General features: G+C 41.3%; 1 protein-coding gene across 1 annotated transcript in view; it reads left to right on the top strand.

Moving 5' to 3' along the window:
- stxbp5a (syntaxin binding protein 5a (tomosyn)) overlaps positions 1-26,627 on the top strand; it is an 82,616-nt gene that overhangs the window by 13,346 nt on the left and 42,643 nt on the right. Inside the window, exons 3-4 of the mRNA XM_070849416.1 lie at positions 20,888-20,969; positions 22,473-22,573. Of these exons, the coding sequence (XP_070705517.1) occupies positions 20,888-20,969; positions 22,473-22,573 (183 nt within the window). The remainder of the gene's footprint in view (positions 1-20,887; positions 20,970-22,472; positions 22,574-26,627) is intronic.

Below are 26,627 nucleotides of genomic sequence, written 5' to 3'. Positions count from 1 at the left end.
CTTTCAGCAAGCCCCCACCTTCAAGGCAATGATTGGGAACTGGGGTTGTGGCTGTGTGCTAGACCAGCTCAGTCGGACCACTAGATGGCTTGCTGAGACTACAAAGAATGAAATCCATTCTCTTCCAGTTGGGGACGTAAACATTTTCACGCACTTGGTCAAACTACTTATAAATCTTTAGTATGGTGTCATCAGTAGAGTCATCTTTGCAATATTGGTTACATTTCCATACCATTGAGGGTTTAATCAGCATTGCTGACACATCTCTTTCATCTCGATGTTGTCAGAGGAAAACAGACAGGTGTTAAAAAGCTCCCGTGTGCTACTTTTCACCACCAAAGGCCAGGCAGATAAAGTGAATGACTATCTGATAAACATAGTGGATGATTTGGCAGCTAAAGAGGAAGAGATTTCCCTTGGGAGTTGGTGGAGAACAAAATGGAGCTACAAGAAAGAGTGAATATTGGACTCGCAATTATTAGGTGGTGCTGAAAATGTGAATAAGCAATAGTTCGCTGACAAGGTTGCCATGTCAATTGCAGAAGTGATAATATGTCAGTGTTGTTTTTGCAGGTTGTTTCGCCTGCTTAAAAGTGGTTATTGCAGGTTTAAAACCCTACCCTTGTAGAGGACACAGTGATGAGGTTGTTATGTAATTTTTTTTTTTCTTGAGAAATCTTTGATGTGTCAGTAAACAAACTGCTACACCATGATGTTTGAAGCAGTTTCAACTACAGCACTCACTGAGGAGTGTGTGTGTGTGTGTGTGTGTGTGTGTGTGTGTGTGTGTGTGTGTGTGCTGAGCTGCACCAAATGATCACTTTTGGAGTAAATACAGCAGAACTCAGTTTGATCACAGCTTCACTCTGGGATCTGCCATTTACTTTGTCCCATTGACTGACAGCCCATCACGGGCCTGGGGTGTTTCTGTACTTCCTCCACTTGCTGACATTGGCATCACAAATAAATGTTAGAAATTTTCCTCAGCTCAAAAGAGAGGGCCCTAAATATCAGCTCAGTGAATTAAGCCTCACTGCTGTCAGCCTAAATAGATGACATTTTGTAATGGACTTTGCTTGAGTATAGCCAGTGTTCTAGACCAACTTTAGCTGGCAGAGGCTGTGATTCTGCCCAGGACTTGGCAGCATATTCTCTTGTCAGTAAGAGCTACGCAAATCTTGACGTTTGCCTTCCTCCACCCTGCTGGTAGCTGCAATGATATTTATCCTCCTGTTGCTCCTCTGTAGGCTGCCCTTTACCATGCTGTCATACCGAGCGCCTGCAGGGAAGAGACACACGTGTCGCATGACGTGATGACTCAGGCTTTAATGCCCCGCCACATGGCTGTCATGCGCACGGCCCTTCCCCCTTCCTCAGCTCTCAGCCTGTTAGTGTGTGTGATATAGGCGTAGGACTCTGTTTACGTCCAGCATGTGTGTCTGTGTGTGGAACGTGACTAGCCGAGGGGCTGTTTGTGCTTTTCCGTCTGATTGAAGCAGAATGTGGATTATGTTGTGATGTGAAATGTGGGAACGGCAGGGGAGGGGCGTAAGGGTTGAGACAGCCATCTCAGGACTTGAGGGGATGTATGGGGAGCAGGGAGAAACGGGGGCAATAAGAACGGAGTTAGATTTACATTTGTCCAGAGACAAAACTCTACAGTACATTCTGTCTGCTTTAGCATCATCCAGTGGGAGTTGTCAGTGGGCATGTACAAATATATGCTGTGATTTTTTGGGGGGGGATTTTCAACACCGGAGACCTCTAGAACAGCATCAACATGGTCCAAATTGTTAAAGATACATCTACTTAAAAGTGCTGCAGATGTCCTTGGTTTGTCATTCAGTGCAGCACAGCTCGGCCTGAATCCCTGCAGATGTAGGAGACGGGAGGAAAAGCAACAGGAAGAGTGGAGGAATGAAATCACTGCAGACTGACAAAGTTGCATCTAAGTTTAGAAAGTGAAGAGGAGGAGGAGAAATTAGGAGCTAAAGTGTACAGTGGGAGTGTCAGTATATGGAGTGGAGCCAAAGCGGCCGCAGCCATTCAGCTCTGTGACTCATAGCCCTGGTGCTGTGTGGGTAGGGTTTGCAGAGATTGGAAGGGCACCCATTGGCTCCTGACCCACCTGTAATCAGACGCTGTCCAAGCAGAAGACACCACATTTTGGTTGTCTGCCCGCTTCATGAGCAGGACGAAATGTCAGACCCCGTGGAGGTGGGAGACGCCCACTATTTCTCACCCAGCACACGGAGCACTGCAGCTTCCCCCGTGTCTCCATTAAACCATACACAGAGCATCCTCTCTTTTTGCATTTTACTTCTTTGATTCATAACAAGGACAGCCTGTGAAGGAAAGGACAACCTTGCAGCTTCTGCATTGCCACTTTCATTTCAGTGATGAAGCAGCTAATTTGTTTGATAAGCCAGAAGCCCTTGCCATCTCACAGACACCAGCGGGAGTGAATGATGAACAGGCAGTGCGAGAGGTCTCAGCAAGCCGTGCCACTAGGCCCCCATTAAGCCTCGATTGGGGTCTATTGCCGTGATTTCTCTTCCTGTCTGGTGCTTGGCAACGCTTTTGCTTTCACATTAGATGCGGGTGCCGATGATTGCTGATAACACAACGAGAGAGGACAACGGTGAGCGCATTAACCCTCGCTGGCTCTGCTGCAGACCTGACAATTGTAGCATCCAAAGAGATAACGCGTGCTGTTAACCCTTTCACTGACAGTTAAGTCACGGACACTAAAACAAGGACTGCCTTTAATGTAATTGGCTGGACTGTGTGCTTTATAGGAAGGGTGTTTTTTTTATTGTTGGTATTAAAATGAAATTGTAGGAAAGATTTCACATTCCATTTTGCTCTTGGTAGGCTGTTCTCGGCGTAGCTCTGGTGCTAATTTTTAGAAACTGTTGCTGCATTGTCATGCATTTTTAATGTCTAAGGCCATTGTAGCAGGCTCTGTTCTGTGTGTGTGTGTGTGTGTGTGTGTGTGTGTGTGTCTGTGTGTCCGTCTTTTGCGGTTTTTAAAGTGTGTTTGCACATAATGTGTGTTCAGTATATATGAGGTAGCTTCAGCTCTTGTATGTGGAGAAGAGCCAGGTAAGAAGCAGTTGTCTATGTGTGTGCTCGTGTGTTTGTATGTGTGTAAGCCCCTGTCAGTGTATGAGTACGTTTGTACGTGAGCGTCTGTTTCCATTTGTGTTTGTACATCGTTTTGTTTGCTAACAGTGATTCGGACAGTAATGTGATGCGACAGCTTTGGGCCTCAGACGCACTCCCTGAATCATTTTGAATAAGACCTGTGGGGCTCAGATTCCCAGAGGTCTCCCTATTAATGTTCCTGTGCATCTCTGCAAAATAATTTGTTTTGCCAAAGCTTCAGATAACTGTGAATTATCCAGAATAGAATAGAAAACAAAGCACATGTAATTAAGTCTGTTTTCATTGTGAAAAATATCCTCCTCTATCATGCATGTAATGATTAGAGCTGGAATCCATTTTTTTCTAATTAATATATTATTGATAATATTTGTATTCATTTTATCTTAAAAATTGTCAATTAATGACATTTTCACTGCATATCAACAATAGGTTGAAAGAACTTCAGAAACATTATGCCGGATACTCCATCATCCTGCCTGTAAAGAAAACATGCAAAAAAAACATGTATTGCAGCTATAATTAATCCAGGATAATAGTGTTAGCCATTTCAAAGTATGATCTTTTAATCCTCATATATCTTAGTTCTTTGAATGCAGAGGGCAAATAGATTAGTTAAACTTGAATGTGGTAATCCTGGATAACCGCATGTTCACATTTTGGAATACAGTGTGACTAGAGAGCTGAAACCAGGATCAACTGTCATATGATTTGGCTTTTTGTTTCACATACGGTTGGCTGGAATGGCACCACGGCTTACAGACATCGCATGTTTTACTGCAGCTTGCTAAGGGTTAATAATTTAAGACTAAGAGCAGGGTGTCTTATCTAAAAGCACATTAACTGTATGATGCAACTCTGCAAAGAATGAGGAATGAAGAGCCATAGCAGAAAATTGTACATAAATTACATGCATCTGTAAGCTTCCTGCAATCGCGTCTGTATCCCATTTTAGATTCACTGTAGCTGCCTCAACTCAATATTTCAGATGAGTTGAAGATGAATTTGAAGTAAGTAATTTTAACTCATCATTTATGAAATAGACCATTTTAGACTAAACCATGACGTTTTAACAGTGAACTAAAAACTATTATATATATTATAATATATATAATATTATGTGCTATATATTATATATATTATAATATGTAATATTAATAAATTTAAATATATGCAATTTGTGAATGATGCCAGTACTGTATGGCAGAAATGTATAGACATCTTAAACAAAACAATTTCAGTAGTGCCATTGTTACAACTTTTAAGTGTTAAGTGGAGTAAAAGGGGCTTGTTATTTAATAGCTGTAATAGCAATACTTTCCATTTATTTTGAAATGCACCTTATACTGTACATACATGTGACTTGACTTGTCCTTGCTGCTAACTCTTCGGGCAGTAGGATGGAGAAACAAAACTGCTAGCATGGAAATGTTTACAGCCCCATTGGGGAATGCTTGGATTGATAATGTCTGGAGAAAGAGGATAAGATGGCGAGATGCTGCAAATAAATCTGTATACACACAGACACACACTCGGGGGGCCACACACACTCTCACAGCCACGTGCAGAACAGAGGTGCCACTTTATTGCCTTGCTCACAAACAGGGGTGTAGTGTATACATGTATGTGTGTGCCGAAACATCAGCCGTCATGGTCGGGCTACCTAGCAGGCATCCTGGAAGAGCGATGGAATAAGAAGGAGGAGGAGGAAATAAGAAGAGAGAGATCAGACAGAGAAGCGATAGAGATAAAAATGACAGAGATGGAATGAGCAAGAGGGCGACAGGGGGATTAGTAGCAGAGCGAGGAAGAGATTCTTTCTTTTTTTTGTGTTCTCGCTGCTTTGCACTTTTCCCTTCTTCCACACGCTGTACACACTTTGCCCGGCTCACTGCGATGAAACCGAATATGTCCTGGCCTGTGTGCCCTCCACATTGCACAACACATGCCTATAAATGCACATATTCACAAGCAGGGACAATCCTCTTGACTTATGTAACTGCCTTTGTTGCACTATGCACTCACCCCAGACCCCTCCCTGTGAGGGCCTGTATATGGTGTGTGAAGGGATTAAGTGTGTGTCTGTCTCTTCCCCATCCTCTCTCTTCTCTCTTAACCTGTCTGTTATAATCCCTAGCACTACATAAATAAGGTAACACACAAACATGTACTGTGGTGTGCGTGTGTCATAGGCTCACATTTTTATATTGCACATATGGACGTGAGTCATCAAAGGGCTGTTGTTTGATTAAATGCACGGTGTGCTTGTCTGTGTGACTGTGTGTTCTTTTTATTAATCCCGTCATTCAGACAGAAAGTCTTCCTTCCCAGAGTCCTGAATTACCTCTAATCCAATCTAATTCATCACCTCTGCATTAATCCATAGCCGCTGTTTCTCTGCTGTCCAGCCACTGTCTGATTCCCATTTATACTCTTTAATGTGAGTATGCGACCATCAGTGATCAGTTGAAATAATTTCCATCGTTACGACGTGGCAGTTACAGTCTTACATTCATCCATCGACCTATCCATGTTAAGCCACTTGTCCTGGCCATGGTCAAGATTTTAATACATTTACTAGAAGTGTTTTGGTCAGCTGGTGGTATGGCTTATAACTAGAAAAATCCCAATGTCTGTTTGTTCAACCACTGGTGATTATTATCTTACCTAAACAATTATCCATTTGATCTATACAATGTCAGAAATGAGTGAAAAATGCCCATCAGCATTTCCCACAATCCAATGTGATGTGTTCACATTGTTCGTTTTGACTGAACTCCAGTCTCCAGTTGAGTCTATCACAGGTTAAAGAAAGCAGAAGTTACTCTCAAATGAAAACAGATACAGATTTTGGATCTGCCATAGATTTTCATAGTCTTCAGAAAAAGATTTTTCATAATTTAGGTGACTGTTTTGTGCCATGATCAGTTCAAAGGGTGCTCTTCACCAACACTTGGTGCAAAGTGACATGATACTTCTAAAAGCAAGTGACCATTTCAGTGAAATTTGCTGTGAATCTTCAAGGTCAGTAGGGGATGAATTATGACCAGTAGCTTTTTCCTCTAGTGTCACCATTAGGATAAAATCTTTTTGAAAAAAGTGAAATCAAAAGACTAGGCGAGGTTGTCATCACATTTGCAGAGCAGAATAAATCCTCTGATGTACTATAAAAGGGACATGGACATAAACAGAGAGGTGGACAACAGATGATGCTCACTCCCCTGTTTATACGAGCCTGGGTTTCTGTGGGGGCATGTTCATACATGTGCATACAGTCTTAAATGCTCTGCTGCAAGAGGATGTCCTTGCAAAATGCATGTCCATGCCTGTGAGGGGCTTGATTAAATATACGTCATGTGGACTCTTGCAGTTATGCAGACAATGAAAGTATAATTTGATGTTCGTGCTCCAATGGGAAGAAAGCATTTTGGTTTTAATGACCCCTCAACCCTTCATCTAGTGCATTGCTTACATTATCTGCCCCATTACTTCTGTGGCTCTATGAAACATCAGATCAGTGGTACGTTTGTTCTGCCAAGCACTCCATGTATTTCAGTCTTTACACTTAGCAAATATTTTTTATTTATTTGTGTATTTTTTTCCCTTGCGCCTGTTTATTGTTTTCCATCCACCAATTTCAGACATTTCAGCATCGTGCTCGATGGCACTTCAGCAGGGCAGATGGTCACCATCACAGGGGCTTGAACCTCTGTCCTCCAGTTGAAGGACATCTTCTTTACTGACTGTGCCACCCTGCTGCCCTCAGTATCCATGTGTCTGTCAGAGGTCAGGCTAGAGAGAAAATGCAGATGCTCCACAAACTACAACACAGCAGTGCCTCTGTGTGTGTATGTGTGTGTGCATGCTAGTTCACTGGCAGTCTCCAGTTAATTTCTCAGGATACTTGGCCTTCTGTCTCGCATTAATCAAAGAGCAGAGGACAGCACTCTGATTAATATTTTATATGCTGCATGACACTTTTGGCAAGATGCCCTTCTCCAGTGTACTATTGGCAAAGTGACAACCATACAATGTACCAACGGTGTGTCTAATTAGTCCTAAAGCAGACACAACAGAATTCATGCCAGCAGGGAGTGCTGTATAGATAACTCAATCCATCAGTCTGAATAAATCTATAGATGCCAGTTTTGTAGGTCTGTAATGGCATCTAAGCATTATTATGATGATGTCATTTCTTCCTTTTCTCATTAAGAATGTGCATACAGAAATCAGCAGTCTAGTATTTTTTTCCCCCAATTTCCTCACAGAGGTGAGTCTGTCTCAAGGTTAACTTTCATTTGGCTTTGTGTGTGTTTGTGTTTGAGTAAAGTAGATGGCACAAAATCATTCTTCTCAGACTTATCAGACTAATTCTATACTGACCAGATCTAGAAAAACAGAGACTATCCTATTCTCTCCCTCTTATGGTATTTCTGTGCAGCAACAGTCAATCTTTTATACACACACACACACACACACACACAGACACACCAGTTTCTGAGGTGTGTGAGTATGCAGTCAGTCAAGTGTTACTGCACGACTGGCAATATACTGACTCTTGCTGCGCTGGCAGCTTACAGGCACCTGTCCTTGAAAGTAGGGCCTGGCTCTGCATTGGTTGGCACATTGAAATGTATTAGAGGCCAACAGTGGCTAATCTCCCGTGGTCCTACCTTTTGAAAAGATTTGTTTGATATCATTGCCAGAGGGTGCGTGTATGTGTGTGTATTAGGTTAGAAAAAGGAGGAGGGGGAAAAAGAGAGCACACACACTCACATACACACAGTACAGTTCACTTTGATTGCTTTGAGATAGCGTTGGGAATATGGTGAGGATAGCTCCAAGAACAGCCTAATGGCTGTGTTGGTTTCTGTTGGTTTGTAAAACATTTTCAGCTTTGTAAACAATGCAACATTCATTTTAATGCTCCTGTTTCTCACTTCCTAACCAACTACACCTACCACTGTACAGTACAGGTACAGTACCTGGCACTGCTCTCATTAAGATTAGATTAACAGATGCTTGATTAGAAAGCTCCTCAGTCCGGGTGCATTTCCCTGCCTTTGGAGCTTGTATTAAAACAAAGACTCATGATCTCACAGTGTAAAAGTGTTAAAGGTTAATTTGGCATTAAGTTACATCCTAATCAAACATTTTCCTCCCCACCACTTTGAGAGGGTAATACATAAAGCCATCTAAATGCATATGCTGGCTCCCATTCTCCACATCTATTATTCATAGACAGGAGGAAACCCAGTCATAGACTTTAGGTCCTGCAGTGGCTTGTGTCTTTTTCCACATTTTCTGTTTTTCTCCCTTTCTCTTTTTCTCCAGCCAAACCCCCTTGTTTCCTCTTAAATCGTTCTCTCCCTTGTCATTTTAAATGTCCACTTGGGTTTTGTCTTTGAAACTGTTATACTTATTTTCTCTCCCTTTCTCTCTCTCCCTCAGTCTCAGGGTGTCTTTTGTCTCAGTCCTTAAATCTCTCAGGCGTTTAAGGCAGACATTGATCGTAATTGGGTGGAGGGTGAAAGCCTTGCAAGTCAGACACAATTATTACATTTTTATTTTTTACATAATTTACAAGCATTTCATCTGGATCTATTCTTTAAATTCCCCTGAATTCTCCTATATCTGCCAGAATCAATAACAAGCGCGTAACATTATGTTTACATGGTAAAACTGAACAGATGTCTATCAGAGTTTTGTACCTGCTCCTCTCCCTGGTCCTGATAACATTAGATATCCCAATGTTTGGATTATCTGATAGACTGTTTATGGATTGAACACGCTGTTTTATTCATGAGCATGTTCAATACGTGCAATCTAATAACAGTGGGCTGAATGTGTGAGGCAAGGAAGAGGAACTGCAAAAATCCCAGGTTGTGACCTGGTTCATATTTCATTTATTTAACTGATTTCGCTTGTTACATAAGAAATTATGTACACTGATAAAAAGCCTTGTCAATCTGAAAATAAACTTTAAAAGCACTTTATCTTAAGTGTCATGATTCTCATAGTTGTAAATTGTTTTATTAAGGAGGCATGTGGAGTTATTGTTGTATCAAGAGTGCAATTGTCAGTATTAGATGAGTTTCTTGGAAAATATAACCTGATACCAAGATTACTGTTTCAGTTTCCAAATTATTCCCAGTGACATTTCTGGTGGTAGAACTAATTGTCATTGTCAATTTTCAAAAGTCATTTTTTTATTATCTCTTATCAAGTGTGGAGCAACAGAAAGTAAGGGAAGTAGTTCCGGTGGGATTTAATCTAAGGGCAGCAGGTGAACACTTGGTGCCAGAGGAGACAGATTGAACCAACTGACTCCACTTTGTCACATGATGGATGATATCTGTTATGGTTTCCAGCACATTACCAATGTGTTTGGTTGCTTTGCCAAATTGTGAAGTTCTTTCCTCTCTGGTCTGAATGTTACACACACATACAGGGTTGTTCCGCTGGTCTGATTTAGCCAAACCGTGCCAAGTCAAGCCAAGCCATGATGACATGTGCTGACATGCTGTGCTCCTGCATGCTTGGTAGGCGATCCATGACGGCCACCAACTGTCTTCGGCGGTTAAACTGAAGATGAGAGAGAAAGCTCTGTTTTTTAAAGTCTGTGTGCAGCTCTCTGTACTTTTGTAGCTTCTACCTTGAATCTCTGTGGTTTAGATGTTATTTTCACTGCCTGTTATCCTGTTTCAGATATCAGCTTTAGTTTACTGTTTAGTGATCACCTCCTTGGAGCTGTTTTCCTGCTGCTTTACATATACATGTATATGTCAATATACTGTATATATAATACTTTGATCCAGACTGAATTCTGCTCAAAATTTGATATAAATGTATGAGTTAGAAAATTGCCAGACAGATATTCACAAACAGTGGTCATAGCGACTTAAAAATCATTGCCATTTATATGGTTGGTTATATTTAGGGTAAATACAAAACAGATTTCAAACTTGGACTAAATTAGAACTGAATCAGACCATCCGTAGACGTTTGGTGCTTGGTGGGTCATAGCTGTAAGAGTCACTGAGCGGTCTAGCTGAAGCCTAACACTACAGTAAGGTTGGAAATCACAAAGGGCTGATCTGATGTAGACCGTAGAGTGAGTTTAGAGACTCTGCCTCTACAAGAGTTCAGGCTGTAATTGGCCAAGTGGGGTTAGGAGCGCTAACGTGTTAGCAGCAGATGGAGTCGGTGTCCTTGTGCTCGTCTACGGGCCAGGACTCATGTTTTATACATAGTCACCTTGTACCCAACTGATTATGGGCACCATGTGATATATGCACATAACAATGAACTAAACACACAAAACCCATTTTGAAGTGTACTCACCCAAAACCAAACAGGTAATTTACTTTAATTTAGTATTAGATTGCCTCTGACAGACTTTGTTCCTGTACTTCTAAAGGCATAAAATCTTAGCTGTTGTCTGAATCAGTTCAGAAGAGGCCACAACACTTCACCTCGCCACTTGTCACTTGCAGAGACATTGTTGTGCCTGCCTCTTGTGTTTAGCTCTGTCGCCTGTTGGAACATAATCCTTTAACTGGCTTTGCATTGCTATCACAACAGCAGAACTTATCATTTCTGTTAAGCTGCTGTCTGTCACACTCATGTAAATGAGACCATTAAACGGTTGCAGTGGCACAGTTAAAAAAAAAAAAGCACTGCTGTCCTATCAAACATGATCAGGGTAGAGAAATGTCCAGGTATCTCATACAAACTCAACGTTTTTGTATTTCTCTTTTCCATTCATGCAGTATCTTTCCATCTCTGGTGAGTTAATTCATTCCTCTTTCCTCTGTCGCACTCTGTTTCTCTCCCCTCCCTCTGTCCCATTCTATTTCAGCCCCCCCCCCACATTTCTCATTCTCTGCTATGCTATGCATGCGTTTGCAAGAGGGTTTGGCCACAAGCTGTTCTGCTGACTCACCATTTGTTCCCTCATAGTTTACCTCCTGCTTCTCTTCTTTCTCATCCTCACGCCTTCCCCGCTCCCACCCTCCCATCCCCTTTCCCACCTTCGATCCCTACAGCCAGTGAATTTCCAAACCTCTTTTATTCTGTCCTTCTCCTTCCTTCCCTCCCTCCCTCTGTCTCATCTCTTCAGATATTTGCCTTGCAGTGGCTGTACAGTAGCTCAGTGCTGAGTTGTCCTGCTAAAATTAGATGATGTCCTGGGTTATTAACACCCTACTACTGGGCAGAACTGGCCATGCTCCAGAAACCAACAATCCACATTATCCCTACAGCATGGGATGGGGGGGGGTTACAAATTTTACTGTGTATCACTACTGTGCTCGCCTTCCCTATGCTGGTTCAAGCCCAGACTAATTCATAGACAATATTTCTTAATAGAGCTGAGATTCTGGAACAACTGGCCACATACAGCAGCCCTTTGTGTCTTAGCATTGTGCGTCACTGTAATCTTCACAGGTCAGGGAGGGAAGAGCTCAAGAGGATTGTGGCTAGACTGTGTAATATTTCCTCTATAAACAAATCCACATCAGTATATGTAATATTCACGCACTATATGCACTTAACAATGCCAGTAAGATCAGGCATGCCTCTGTTGGTAATGTCAGATTTTGTAGACCCGTGGAACCTGCCAGTGCAATCCTCAGACTGCAGCATCTTTCTAATCTTTCCTATCGGTTGTTCACCAGCAAACTCTTAAAAACAGGCTTCATTTTTTAATGAGAATTTGGATTACTGCAATGTTGAACTGTGCACCTCAGCAAACGGCCATTGTCAAGAGTGTCATCTAGAATGAATCTTGGGGACAGGGGCTATGATAAATGGATGCGTGTGGATGTGTGTGCATCGCAGTGCTTTCCAAGGTGAGCGTGTGGAAGCTGAGGCAGCGACAAATACTCAGCAGACCCATCGCCGTTTAATTGTTTGCGTGCATAATAAATCAAATGTGTCAAGGGAGATTATTTATACAAGGACTGTGTTAAACAAATGAATCACCAGTTTGCTCAACTCTAATGTTTTGGTGTGTGTGGCTGCGTGTTTGTGCCTGTGGACCGAGCTTGTTGTGTTTTATGTGCTTGCGTTTCAGTTTGATTTCATGACAATACTCGTGTGTCTTTTTTCCATTTGTGACTGATATTCATGAGAGAGCGTGAATCTTGTGGCTTCGTCGTGCTCTCTGTCATTGATGTATTTGGTGCTACCTGAACACTCAGGCAGAGGGAGGGGGAAAAGGAAACAAACTAACACAAGTAAGGTCTCAGAGCTACAATGTGTAAATCTCTAAAAGTCATGGGGCGAAAACCTTTGTCTAGAGAGCTTTTTAAACTCGCAGTGTGCACCAACACCTTGGTAGGATGCTAGTCATTGTTCATGCTGTTGCCAAGCGACGACTGAAAGCCAGTTTAAAGCACATTTTTGCTCAAGTTGAGACGTTTTCAGATCACACTGACTGGTTTGCTGCTCAGCGAAAAAAATGCCCTGCACTGACCCTCCCTGTCCAGAGCATGTTTTTTTTTCATCAAAACCAAGAAAACCATGTCAGCATTGTAAAGAGAGGTCCCTGGTGGACATACATGATATGCCTTCATTTCTACAGTGGCGTACGCATTGTTGATCTGAGACGGTCCATTTTCAAAAGTATGTTTTGTGGCAATACCTGTATGGAAGTATTGGGGCTGGAATGTGTCAAAAGAATAATTCATTATTTTTTATTATACTGATACATTAAACAGCATTTAGAACATAAGTTTCCTTGTAAATTATGTGCTTAAAAAGCTATTAGCAGAAAAAAACTCAAACCCCATCATCAAATGTGCCAAGTCAGGATGGAGCGACAAAAAGGCCCAGGGTAGGTAGAGCTAAGTGCCTGGTAATAGTTGAGTGCCGGCCACAGTGCAATGCTGGATCATGGCCTGAAGGAATAGAGATGCAGTTCCCTCAGCAGCCTTTAAATTTGATGTAAACAGCTGCAGACAGCCAGAGGGAGGGCAGGAGATGGGTGACATGGGAGCGTTAAGGCAGGTTGAGGTCAAGATTGGCTGCAGCATTGTGGATGATTTGTAGTATATCACCTCCAAATGGGAGCTGAGTAATGTGTGGCCAGGCAGATGAGCTGCATTCTCTGTGGCTGTGGTCGGGAAGTTTGCAAGATTGTTGTTTCTCCAGGCTTATTATTGTGTTGTTTTCTTGGTTTATTGCTGTGAGGGCATTCTTATTTCCCCCTGTCTCGCTCCTATCCTCCTCATTTCTTTTTCTATCTTTCTTTGTCATTTCTTTGACTACTTTTGCATTCACTCCTTTCTCTTCCTTCTGTTTTCTGCTTCCTAACTTCCATCGCCTCAATGCCGTCTCTGCGTCCGGTCCAGAGCAGGCTTTTCCCCGTGGCCCTGCCTCCCTCCCTGGCAGAGTGATGTATGAGTGGCTAGCTTTGACGTCACTTCAGGCTTAACGTCATAGCAACCCAGTGCTCCCAGGCTTGCTGTTTCTGGTGCTTTCTCTCAGTGCCTCTCCCCTATTCCTATTTTCTCCTCCTCATCCTCCATTACCTCACCTCTCACATCTTCTTGTTTCTCTTTCAGTGTTTTCCTGTTCTCCACACCCATTTCTGTATCTTTCATTTTTCATCGCTCTGGCTCATGTTAAAACGTATTCTTGGCTCTTGCCTCCCCGTCTAGTTCTCACCCTTCTGGAGCTTTCTATTCATGCCTATTTATTTCTCCCACAGACATACAAATATACAGAGGCATGATATGTTTGAGGTAAGCAGACAAGCGGCAAGCCAGCCTTCCTCTCATATGAAATACAGGCTCATCCCTATTCAATTACACTTATCCAGGAATAGAGTTGATCTTGATAACATGGTTTTATAAAACCTGCAGTCTGCTGCCCACTGTACCCAGCCAATTCTTTCTATGACAACTTTGCTTTGCCAGATGCCCAGTGACTCACCTTTATTTGTACAGAAAGTTGCCCGTGGCTTTGACAAAAATAAATATAAGAGAAGCAGTATAAAAGTGAATTATCAGTCAACTTTCAGACTTCCAAAATAGCTCGGGAAAATTTCATTGGACTTGACAAGACGTGAATCTGACCCACTTTCTGCTTTCGCTCTCTGTCTTCCTCTCTTTTCCTGTCTTCTTGTCTCACTCCTATCGCTGCCTGCGGTCAGTCTGTCCAATCTTAGCGCTGCAGTTTTTAGCAGTTTGGTGAGAGGGCCGCAGACCGAGAAAGAGACCTCTCTTGGTTAAAATGGAATGAGGAATGCTCTTGTCAGCAATTGTGACACATCTCCTACTGAGCCTGTCCCATGTCGTTGCAGCAGTGCGGAGTAACTTTGGGTCATGTTTGTTAAAATACTGGAAAGAATTTGACTACTGCAACTGAAATGTCGAGGAACTTTTCTTGTAAAGCGATGCGTGTCATTTTAAGAGTCAGGAAAGGTCAGGTACAGATTTTTTTAAGGTTTATTTTGGCATTCTGACATTTATAGTGCTCGGAAACCTTGGATGGAACATTTTTGTCAAGCAGTTTGACATCACTAGTCAATCATAGTGTCACCAGTAATGCGACATCTATTAATATTCACAACACACACTGTTGGCTCTGCATAACAGTATAACAAAATAAAAATCACTTTCTTTGCGTATGAGGACATGATTTGAAGATTTTTCCAGATTCATCAGCATGATTTGCTCTTGGGAATATTGTGGGTAGAATGCTTTCAATGAATACATGCAGGTGCATTAGCTTGCAGGCAATAACATGCAGGTTATTGCACCTTCTATTTGGTTCAAGGTTCATAAAAAGTGTGATCATGTTAGATTAATCAGTCAATCAATCAAACTTTATTTATAAAGCACCTTTCAAACAAATAAAATCCAACTCAAAGTGCTTTACAAATGACTGACAAAATGTAGTATGTAAAAAATGAGACCATCCATCCATCCATCCATTATCTGTACCGCTTATCCTTCAGGGTCACAGGGGGGCTGGAGCCAATCCCAGCTGACTTTGGGCGAGAGGCGGGTTAAAAATAAATAATAAATGACAATACAAGCAATAAATAAATGATAGTGGCATAGTAAAATCTTAGAATAAAAGAGAATAAAATGATCATCAGTAAAATGTTGAAAACAAAAAAGAATAATATGATTGAAAATGACAATAATTAATAAAATAAGTATAAATAATAAAACCATAACATTGATTACAAGATTACATTAAAATGTAGATGAAATAGGTGTTGTTTTTGTTATTATGAGCACTCTTGTCCAGCCTTTCTTTCTTGAATCCTGTGAAATATTTTGTAAATGTTGTTATACCATGTCAAAAGTCAATGATGTGAAAACAACCCACAGAAATTGAAGTTATGTTATTTCCCACCCTGGCGTGAAATCGAGGCAAAGACACACAGCCAGAGGAAACATGTATTTTATAGGAAACACATTTTGACACAACAGTGGTAAACAGCTGCCCTGTGCCGGAGGTTTACAAAAACAAATGTAAGAGCTTTCATGTACTGGGTAAAGATTGAATTACCAGCAAAGAGCAGCACAAAGAGCTTTCAAATAAATAACACAGAGAGAGAATTGCTTTTAAGATGGAGTGGTCCTTTTTCTAGTTGCATTATATAATAATGTGTGTTATTTTTGGTCATTAGTTAATGGTCATTTGCAAATGATTAAGATATAATTTGCTGGTTTACCATAAAACTAATCGTAAACCTTTAGAAGCGTGAATTAACAAGCCATTATTAAGAATTGTTAAATAATTGGCTATGCGAATAATAAATGATTTACAAATTACTGTTGTCATTATGTTCTAATTATTCTAAATCTTTCCTAGACAGTAACTTAAAAATAATCAGTCTGATTCAACCAGTGTTAACTGCTTAGATAAACATAGTTAAACATAGGAGCAGCAAAAACCTGTGCTATGAACTTTTCAAGTAATTTGGTGAACATAAAAGAAGAAGGATCAATAGTCAAGTGTATATTCAAATGTGATGTAAATTTTAACCAAATTTCCAGAGACTCTGCAAAGAAAATGTGAATGAATGCATGTTCCCATCCTGATGCACCAACTCTTATGTTTTACTAGGGAACACATGAAGTTACCAGTCTCCTTATATGAAGTGTAAACTATTCTGCATGCACGAGTGTCTCTTAATTCGAAGTATGTAAATGTAAAGAGAGAAATAAGGAGCAGGAGTCTACTAGAGTTACTACTAAGTCATTTGTGGTGAAATCCAGTCCGTGGCCAAATACTTTGCACACCTCTTTATACATAGAAGCTAAGTCTTCTCTCATTCGATTCAATGCCACGTTGTGACCTGCTGCATTTTTATGATAATTATTATGGCAACATTCACTTGGAACATGAACAAAAGCCAGTTTTCCCTCTTTGATGGTTTGAATTTATTTCGCAGGATGTTTTCATAATCACGTCTGTGTCAGCGTGTATGTGTGCTTCATGATAATGTGCTTGTGGGATGGCTGCCTCTCTTCAGAGAAGGCAATGAGAGCAGTTGAAAAAGCACAACCTTAAATCCTTCCCTCTCTCTTTCTGAGGCTCTGGAAGATTTGGTTGCCAGGCAACATTAGGAAAGAGTTTTCGATTAATTCATTTTGAGTTAGATGGACTGTACTGTCGCCAGGCCTAAAGCATCTTGACCACACAGGCACTGGTACACAGCAAAAGGATGATCAACAGACTTCCAAGCACAGATGAAACAAACAGTGTGTGCAGAGGCTTTATTGTCTCAGACGACCTCCGATTTATTGGAAACAAAGGATAATTTTGAGTTGTGATATTTAGTACCTGTTTAGAAAACCATTAGGCATTAAGAAAATGTGTCCAAATATAATTTCTGTTCTTACTCAGTGTGGTAACCTAATGTTTTAGCTTGATTAGAAAAAGTAGAATTATTGCATTTTGGTTGTTCATGTTAAGTTCACACTCTCTTTAATGAGCACTTATTGACTTAGTGCAGATCAATTTCTCCAAAGTTTATGAGGACAAATAGCCAGCTCCAGTGATTAGCTTCATGTACAATCAGTTATTCAATTGACACTTCAAGGTGGTAGACTATTTCTTATGTTTTGGGAGACGGCATCGACACGGGCACCACTTCCTCTCTCATCACTTTTCCCCTTCTGAGCTTAGAGACAATGAAAAAAAAAAAAAAAAAAACCTAATTAAAGCTTTTAGGCATATCGTACATTATGATCCTCATTAAATGAGCTGATCTAAGCTTGCTCTCCCTTACTTGCACATTTTGACCTACATGGGCGTTAGTGTCCCTCTTCAAGTCTGTGACAGTTCAGCCAGCAGCAGTGTCCTCAAGGATCACGGCCGTACCAGGTCAAGTGGAGAGAGCGTTGGGGTCCTCTGTGCTTATCCACTGGCCGTGACAGTGATTTGGTGCGTGCTGATGAGCTTTTTAGCCTCTCTCTGATACTCAGCCTTGTTCACTGCAATAAATTAAAAACACACATAGTACTGAGTGCAGCAGTGATCTTCTGGAACTCCACATATTTTTTTGAGCGTATTATTGAACTGTATTTCGTACTTTGTCTATGAGGTCTCACTGGACACTTACACTTGTTTTGAACGCCTCTCATGTCAGACTCGTCTTGTCAGAATCATTGGTCCATCTGCTTTGGCTATATACTACAAACGCACAGCAACAGTTACCCTTGAGCATTGTCACAGTGACCAAACAGCAAGTTTCAAGCTAGCTGAAGAATGCACATCATCTCAGTGTTCACACTATAGAAACTTCTAGTTGCATTTCAGGTTTTCAGTCACACCTGACAGCATTAGAAAAGGAAGATGTTTTATATTCACATTTGAATATTCCTCTATTGGCATCCATGATACAGCTTCATTTGAAGCTCACATTTGACAGTGAGAGGCTGGCAGAAGCCTTATTATGTTGCATAGTAGGGTTGCTTCCCTTTCCACACATAATGAGACTGTGTGAAAGCTTTATGCCAAAAATGTAAAGGTTGAAGGCTGCCACCTTCCACCTCTACTCTACTTCCTATAGATCCCATATAATGTTCGTTTAGGAGAACATTACACCTCCATTACATTCAAGGGATCTGAAGAAGAATGAGGCAGAACTTAAGGTCTCGAAGGTTCACTGAGGGTCAGAGTTACTGGTGAGCATTAGTTTCAAGCTTTTGAGGCCAAGCCGCCCAGATGATTGTGGCTACTGACTCAGATGTCATATATGGGAAGATGCTGATCATCACTTGGTGACGTCCTCCCAGTGTCTGCTCAACATCCCTGGGGCTTATTGGCTGAAATCCGGTGGAGCTGGTAGACTTTTCCTGGTCAGGGGATCACTGCCTCAGAGATTTAGACCTTTAATTGCCTTTACAAGAAGGGGAGGATAAACCTAATTCCACCTTAAGAGTTAAGGGGGCAGCTTTTCAGGCTGCACTGATTGGGCAGCAACAAGCGCTTTCTGATAAATCTGCTTGGATTGAGGAACATGAGTCTCTCAGACTTTATATCATTTAGAGCTTCCTGAGTGCTTTAAAGCACTGAGTAGATAATCACGATTGTGAAGTCACAATTATTCGACGTGTTACTAAACAATTTCTGTTTCCACATCCAGCAGAAGAAGAATACTTGTATACTGTTTACATACAGTATGTACAGTAAGTCCATGGAGTCCATAGAATATGTGTTTCTTTAGCCACTATGTTTGCCATTCCTGCCATCTAATGCTGGTCAGGTAGTTTGCAGTGAGTTTTTAGAGTTTTATTTAACTGCTGTAAACAGATACTGCTGCATCTGAAATATTGCATCAATGCTGGTGAGAGCGGTGAGAGTGAACCAAAATAGCGTAAAAATAATGAGCTGAAAGTCACCAAAGTGATACATAATGCTTCACCCACTAATGACATTATCAGTCACTACGAGCGACCCCTTTCATTTACACATAGTGATTTGATCCATTGTTAATATAAAAATATTGATTATAGCAGCTTTGAGCACAGCCCTGACTGAATGGAGATTAATATAGCGGACTGTGAAGAAGAGGGGAAAAAGATAGATGTGTTTATTTACTTATAAACACCTTGCCGTCTATTCAGCCCAAATGAAAAAAATATGTGTAGGATGAGTTAAAGGCTTTTGGCTGCGGAGAAACAAGGTGTGCGGTGCTGGCTCTGTTAATGGGCAGGCTTTATTCATTGGGATGGTCACAGCACACCTCAGGAATGATTACATGCATTACAGCTTAATAAATTACACCAGTGCCTGGCTGAGGGCCCGAAGGTGCAGTCTGCACCGTGGGAGAGGAGGACTTGATTATTGGTGGGCTCGGCTTGTTCTGTTGTTGCGGCCATTGTCATTACCAGCATTTGATGCTGGTTTTTTTTCAACTTAATGGTTATTTAAAGGGACATCTCTTCCTGATCAGTCTTTTCCAGCCATTCTCTCTGTTTTCTATGTGTTTTCTATGCAGCTGCACAAAAGATCCTCTTATAATGTTTGATGAATCTGTATTTTTAAGTCACTGCATGCTTCAACCTGTGTTTTAGTTGAATACCTCTGCAGGCAATTTACAGTGGCCGGTCACATGTAGGAACACATAAACCCCCACCTTACACACACACACACACACTAATGATGAGCAATCGTGTCATCCTCAGGGTGTTACACCTCTATGTGCCCCCTATATGAAAAATTGCCATCCCCCACCTTAGTCCTTAGAGTCATGGGAAGAATGAATGGATATAATCAGTAAGCTTACCCATTTACTCTCCCAAAGAAGAGAGCCTTGTTATTCTCTGTCAGGACGTTCTCCATTCCCTTTTTCTCTCTCTTTTTTTCCCTCCCGCTTCCATCCTTCCGCCCCTCTCTGCCGGTTTTCTCTCTCCTCTGCATCTTTTATCAGAGTTGTTGATCTCTGTTTAACCGTATCCCTGCGCTCTCTCCCTCCCTACTATTATTTTTTCATCTGCTCACATAATATCCACCTCTTCCCCGCTGATTCATTTTCTGTATGTTTGAATATCTAAATCCCCCCCCTTCTATTTTCTCAACCTCAATCCTGTTAGTTTCCTCCCTTTGCTGCAGCACTGCCACTGTTACTGCCCCTGTTTTGTTATGACTTTATTTAATCATATTCCTCACATACTTCATACTACTATGTCTGTATAACTGCAATCATCTCTGTGTTTCAGTATTTCCAAGTCATTCTGAACACCTGAATTACATGTGGTGCGTGATATTTGGCTCCTAAATGCCTTTGTTCCAATACTTTTATTCTCCTCTGTTAAAACTGAGCCCTATGGCGTATAATTGTAGGGGACACAATGAGGTGATGAATAATTACAATATTTTCAAGAAAGGAATGTGATTCACAAGCATGTAGGGAGTCAGAAAGGGGGAAGTACTGCAATGTGACAATCTTTCCTCGTTGTAGGTGATGAATATGTTCAAGCTCTGTTGGTAGACCATAAAAATGTCACTTTGGATATTACATGTTCCTTCCAGCAGGTAACCGGGTAACAGATGTCATGACCTTTTGAATCAGGTGTAGCGAGGAGCAAATGACCTACAAATGCTGAGGCAGCAACGCATTTGGAAAAACAAAAAAGGACAGCTCATGCATGTACAGTGTATACAAGGCTGCCTGAAGAAACAAAAACTAGTGGTTTGGTGAAACACGGCTTTGGTGATACTGTATGTTCCTTGACAGAGAACCTTTCAGGTTTGGTCGTCCGGGTGTGGAGTGTTACTGTCAACACGAGAGTGGAGCGGCCGTCATCCAGCTACAGTTTCTCATCAATGAGGTAGGTCTCAAAAACATCCAAGAAATGCTGGAGTCAGCACATTCCTTTATTACTCCAGTGAGGCATCTTTACTCACCATTAAGACCAGTGCTGTCTTACACAGCCAAAGACAGGTAATAACGGTATTGAAAGAAAAAATTATTATCCTCCAATATTCCACTTCGTGCTGTAAAAAAAGTCGAGAGTGCTGTATGTCATTTAATAAGACTTATGGGCTGATTCATGAATGCTCATCCCTTGTAATCGCATTTCATGCCGTACAATTTTCAAAAAGTAGTTCCTGCTGTGCGCCGAGTGGGGAAGGGTGTATGGATGATTGTATTGACTGTGTGAAAGTAAGTCCACCTCCCTGACCTGCTTATCTCCCTCCACTCTTCCAGTGTTTTAACACATTATGCAGCCGTACCTCGCAGAAGAGACATTTCATCAGGTTCCCCTGGCATCAGTGCTGGGTACTAATGTGTTCACAGCATTTAGCCTTTTAAACTGTCAAGAATTGGCCTCTAGTCTTGTTTACTTCTCCTTTCATCCAACCGGGAAATTAGGAATGTTTGCTAAGTTTAGTAATATGCTATAAGACTGGTGCACAGGAACTTTGTTGAATTTGATCTGCATCAGTGTTGAAAGTGTCGGCTGTATTAAAACATGCTATCAACATTACACTGGGTGTTGCATGTGAACTATGTTATACTACATAACTTATAGTTGTTGTTGGTGTCCAGGGTGAGGGTAAGGCTTTTTTTTCTAACATGAATCCTTAAAACAGAAGAACTGTGAGGCCAATATGCAATCATAAACCATAACCTTGGACACAGGTGGGGTTTTAGAGGTTAAATCACAGGAAAACACAGACATGAATCAAGCCACACTCACCCAAACCTTCATTTCAGCGATTGCTGCTGCTAAACCAGGCGGCTCTGTCTATATGCCATTTTAAGCTACCATAGGCAGCAAAGAGGCTACAGTGAAAATTCTTCAGCATTTTGTGAAATGTTGACTGACGGACTGGAAGCATGCTATGAGTATTGAACACCTACAGCGCTTTCTGATTCATATGGAAAAAAAACAGGAGTTTTGATTTACTTCATATTTATGAGAAATTCAGTATTTCATGCTTAGTCGTGTGTGTTTGTGTGTGCGTCAGTGTCTGTGTGACTGTGACTCAGCAGTTCAAACAAACCCTCAGGGAGATCGAGATAATTTTTATTGCCTCCTACACACATACACACACACACACACATACACACACACACATACACTCATATACATCTTATGAATCATCATCGTTACCTGAGAGAAAGCTGCCTGATTTAAAGTTTCCAGGGAATCTGGATTGACTCATATGTGTCACGCTCACAGAGAGAATGTGCAGTCTGTAGATAAATTAGTTTCTCATTTCTGTCTTACATGTATTTCAATGGCGTTACCTGTGTTTTCTTTGAAGTCTTTTTCTTGTATGTTGTTCTTAGAATATGAACTGAAATGCCCCTTCTGTTGTGACAGGGAGCGCTGGTGAGCGCTCTGGCTGACGACAGTGTTCACCTGTGGAACCTGAGGCAGAAGAGACCAGCCATCCTCCACTCTCTTAAGTTCAACAGAGAGAGGTAAGAAATGCACACAAAACTGTTACTGATGAGAGAGATGGTCTGCTAAGTCAATGTGTTCATCCCTACCACTCCTCCTCCTCTCCATTCCCCTTTGTCTCTTGTCTCCCCCCCGCAATTAGGCCCTCACACCCACTTCAGTGCAACATGAACTGCGTCCTTCTGAGCAGAGGCAGTGTCACAGTTTACCGCCTGTGTGAACTGTTAGTTTTCACTGACTGTCATACTGTATGCAAACAGACGGCATTTCATTTGGCAAATGTGTCTGCGCGCCTGCAAAACTGTGCACAGGGCAAAGGAGGTGACAGTGAGTCTGATACTCTCTGTTGGGCTCGAGCTGAACACTCATTATTTGGGTCACTTTCTCTTCCTTTTAGGCTTTCCCATTACTGGGGCACAGGTGTGAATCCACCCAAATAACTGAGGGTTACAAGCAGGTTTTTATATACACTCAAGGGTACACACTGTGCAAATGTGTAAAAGTACACAAACGCATGCACACACCCTCTTTGAGATGGTGGCTGGTGTGTGAAATTAAAACCGATATTCTGAGGATTCAGATTCATTTGATAATCATTGTGAGAAATACAGTTAATCTTCATCATAAAAAAAAGCCAGGATGCTGTGGAAATCAACTAGCAGATATGGGAAATGAACTTATGATAAACAACATACAGTGCAGATCTTGTTGCCCTTTTTTGTCACAGTTGAGTCAGTGGCTACAATAAGGTGTTTAACATACTAGTCTCAAATTAGCAATTTCACCGATTTGCAACTTTTTGTCACGTCATCCCTCCTCTCTCTACCCTTGGATGTCCTCTTACCTCACGACTATCCACTATCCAAAAAAAGAATTATTCCATGTGGTTATATAGTTGGCACCGGAGACCATTTTCAGTGCTCTCCTTGGTGCTATAGTACATCAAGGCCAATCCAATATGAAAGAATTTGGCAGACACACAAAAAAGCATTGCATTAGTTAAAGTATATGAGAATCTGATCCAGAGGACAACCTATCTGTCATCTGTGCATATGTTGTGAAAAGAATATTGTGATGAATATTGTTCCTCCTTATATGAAAAGGTTCAGCAGTTTGTTCTCATATTGCAAATTTCAGACTCTCCTCAAATGCACCAACACACAAAGTTCGTGAGGACCACATCATTTTTCAAGAAAGATAAAAGTAAATAATCAAATCTTGCAAAATGCTAATTGTGACACATTGAAATGGAAAACTGGTCTACTGAAAGAGATTGAATCAAGCTAAAGATAAGCACTATGCTTTGAAAAAGTCATTTTACAGTGACTTCTGTAATTGACAAAAATTTGCAAAAACAACCATGAAATCATCCTTCCAATGTCAGATTTCAGATGGAAAAAAATTATTAGCAAATTGTGTCTAAGTTCTGAGATGAGACCTGCAGAATCACCTCACCTCAAGGAAGTTGGTGTCCACTGTCTCCTCCAATCACAGATGCAGTGATTACCCATCAGGGCCAATCATATCATTGGGCAGTGATCTGTCACTGTGAAAAGTGGTGAATGGGTTAAACGTCAGAGCCAATGATCTGAGACAGTGCTGATGTGATGGACAGGTGGCCGGCAGCGCCTTTTAGGGCGCGTTGTGTTCTTGCGGAGGCGCTTGACCGCCTCTGACATTTAGTAAGCACCGACGTCCAACGCAACAACCTCAAGACACAGCAAGAGAGAGGATCGGAGTGACTGCATCTCAAGAGACGGGAAGGAGGAGCCGCAAAGTCACTTGAGACATTTGGAACAGGAAAGTCAAACTAAAGCAGTGGGAGGGAGTGGAAGAAGCAGAAGAAGGGAATTGCGAGGAGGAGGAGTAAAAGAATTTGAGAAAGGGAGTAAGTAATTGAATTGAATGGAAAGAAAAGGAGAAGGAGGAATGAGTAACAAGAGTAAGACAGCCTTCCTAGTTGATCTGAGCATTTCTGAGCACCTTACAACAGTTCACAGGGAAGCTTTGCCATCTCATAGAATAAAAGCCACTCTGCTCTGTATGCACCTTCAGGTTTCATTGATACTTGTATGTCTTGCCTTTTAGCATTGTGACATACCAGCCTGTCTGTCGGAGGTATTCCTGTGTCTTTTGGCACGGCACAGTGGGCGTTTTAGTAAGCAGGTATAGAGGGATCAAGGGGAGTAAAGTCATTTAGATAATACCTTTTTTTTCTTAATGTGTGATCAACTTGCACCTCTTGACATGCATGTAACATATTTTCAGACTACTTGTCTACTAATTGACTTGGAAGGAGTCAATTTTTAACATGTGCTATAACAAATGTTATGGCTTTGCTGATTCATTGTAGAATAGAAACAATATCCTACTTGGAAGCATTTTTTTTTACCTCTTTATTCAAGCGGTGCATATGAAATGCTCTATATGAAAGGTAATTGTATCTTACATTGGTATCAAATTATGTTCAAGTGTTTGCACTCCATTTTCCCTGTCTCTGAACTGATACACAACTCAACTACGATTCTCCATAGCTGTTGTTATAATAGCTGCCCCAAAGGAGCAGCCTCCAACGTTAATGGGACCATCAGGGTTTTGTTGGGCCCATCTTATTTCAACTCTCCTATCACACGGTTTAGCCAAGTGTCTTGCACTCTGATGAGCTTTTAAGATCTCCTCTGGGTCTAAAGGCTACAAATACCTCTTGGCTTTGTTTATTTTTATAAAGGGTGTGCACACCTTTGTTGTTTAGGCTTTTTATTATAGTAGCCATGAGAAATAACATCAGGCTACATTTCCAAATGCCTGTTAGAGGATCAATGTTTTAAGTGTCATCTGAGCACAGTACTGGCTGTTGAAGTGAAGCCAAAAAGCAGACTAGATATTACGGGGCTGCCTTTAAACCCATCAACACTAAGTCAGCCCCTGCCACTGTATTCCATCTCCCACTTTTTACCTTTGCTCTTTTGTTTTTCCTCCTCTCTGTTTGTTCAAAGCTTGACTTTAGCTTGTCAGGGTGTAGAGGACAAGGCAGCCATTTCCTCCATCAACAAAAGGACAGTCACCCAACCAGAACTGCCACGACAGCCCCCTAACGGGGTGCAACGGAAGAAACAACACCCTGTCACAAGCCAAATAACACTTGTGTTTAAACCACCCAGTATACTTCTAGGTACATTATTAACCTCAGAGATTTACTGAAATGGTTTGTTGGATTAGTATTCACCTTTATATTAAGGAATAGTTCTAATTTTGTGACATTTATCAAATATAAATAAACTATGAGGCTAGAGACCAGAGTGAATTAGCTTAGCATAAAGACTGGAAGCAGGGTGAAACGGCAAGCCTGGCTCTCTGCAGTGTTCAACAATAGGCAAGGCAAGGCAGCTTTATGAATCATATCTCAAACATAAAAGGAATTCAAAGTGCTTTATGTACGCACAAAAAAACCATCAGAATGACGTTAAAAACAAGCAATAAAAAGCAATAAAAACAGAAAAGGTACTTTTTTTGTTACATGATCCAGTCATGGAAGTCTTCTATATCTTTATCCTGCGCACAGAACTCAGCCCCCTCCTAGGTCTTGGTGTAACTCGTTTGACTCATCCAACATCATTAATTAACAAGTTAGCTTTCAAACAGATGATTGTGAGTCCAATAACTGTGGCAAATTATGTTTCCTCTTTGCCCTCCTGCCACAAATCTCTCTCTCAGACTGTGCTCTGTACCGTACCAGAGTCAGAAACTCTATGGCTACCAACACCTGTAAAACTTGCTAAATAACATGATACATGTCATTAGTGAGTTAGTTAAGTCATTTATACACAAAAAAGAATGTAAACTTGACAGTTTGTGGTTGTAGAAGGCTTTGCGTAGTGTAATGAACACCAACTTATTTGTCCAACCTGCACTTCTGTGCAGCGTCTCTGCAGGTCACCGGCTAACCGAACGTTGAGAAGTAATCCGCAAATTGTTGCTTTTACATTTCTGTTAAATGTTTCCGGTAGCTAATAATCGCATCCTGGTTCCAGCTGCATCCATGAGTATTGATTTTAGGTGAGAAGATTATTAAAT

Source organism: Pempheris klunzingeri, chromosome 18 (genome assembly GCF_042242105.1).
Source record: "Pempheris klunzingeri isolate RE-2024b chromosome 18, fPemKlu1.hap1, whole genome shotgun sequence".
In the NCBI taxonomy this organism is placed as follows: domain Eukaryota; kingdom Metazoa; phylum Chordata; class Actinopteri; order Acropomatiformes; family Pempheridae; genus Pempheris; species Pempheris klunzingeri.
The sequence above is the reverse complement of the archived record's forward strand: the minus strand, read 5'-3'. Positions and strand labels throughout refer to the sequence as shown.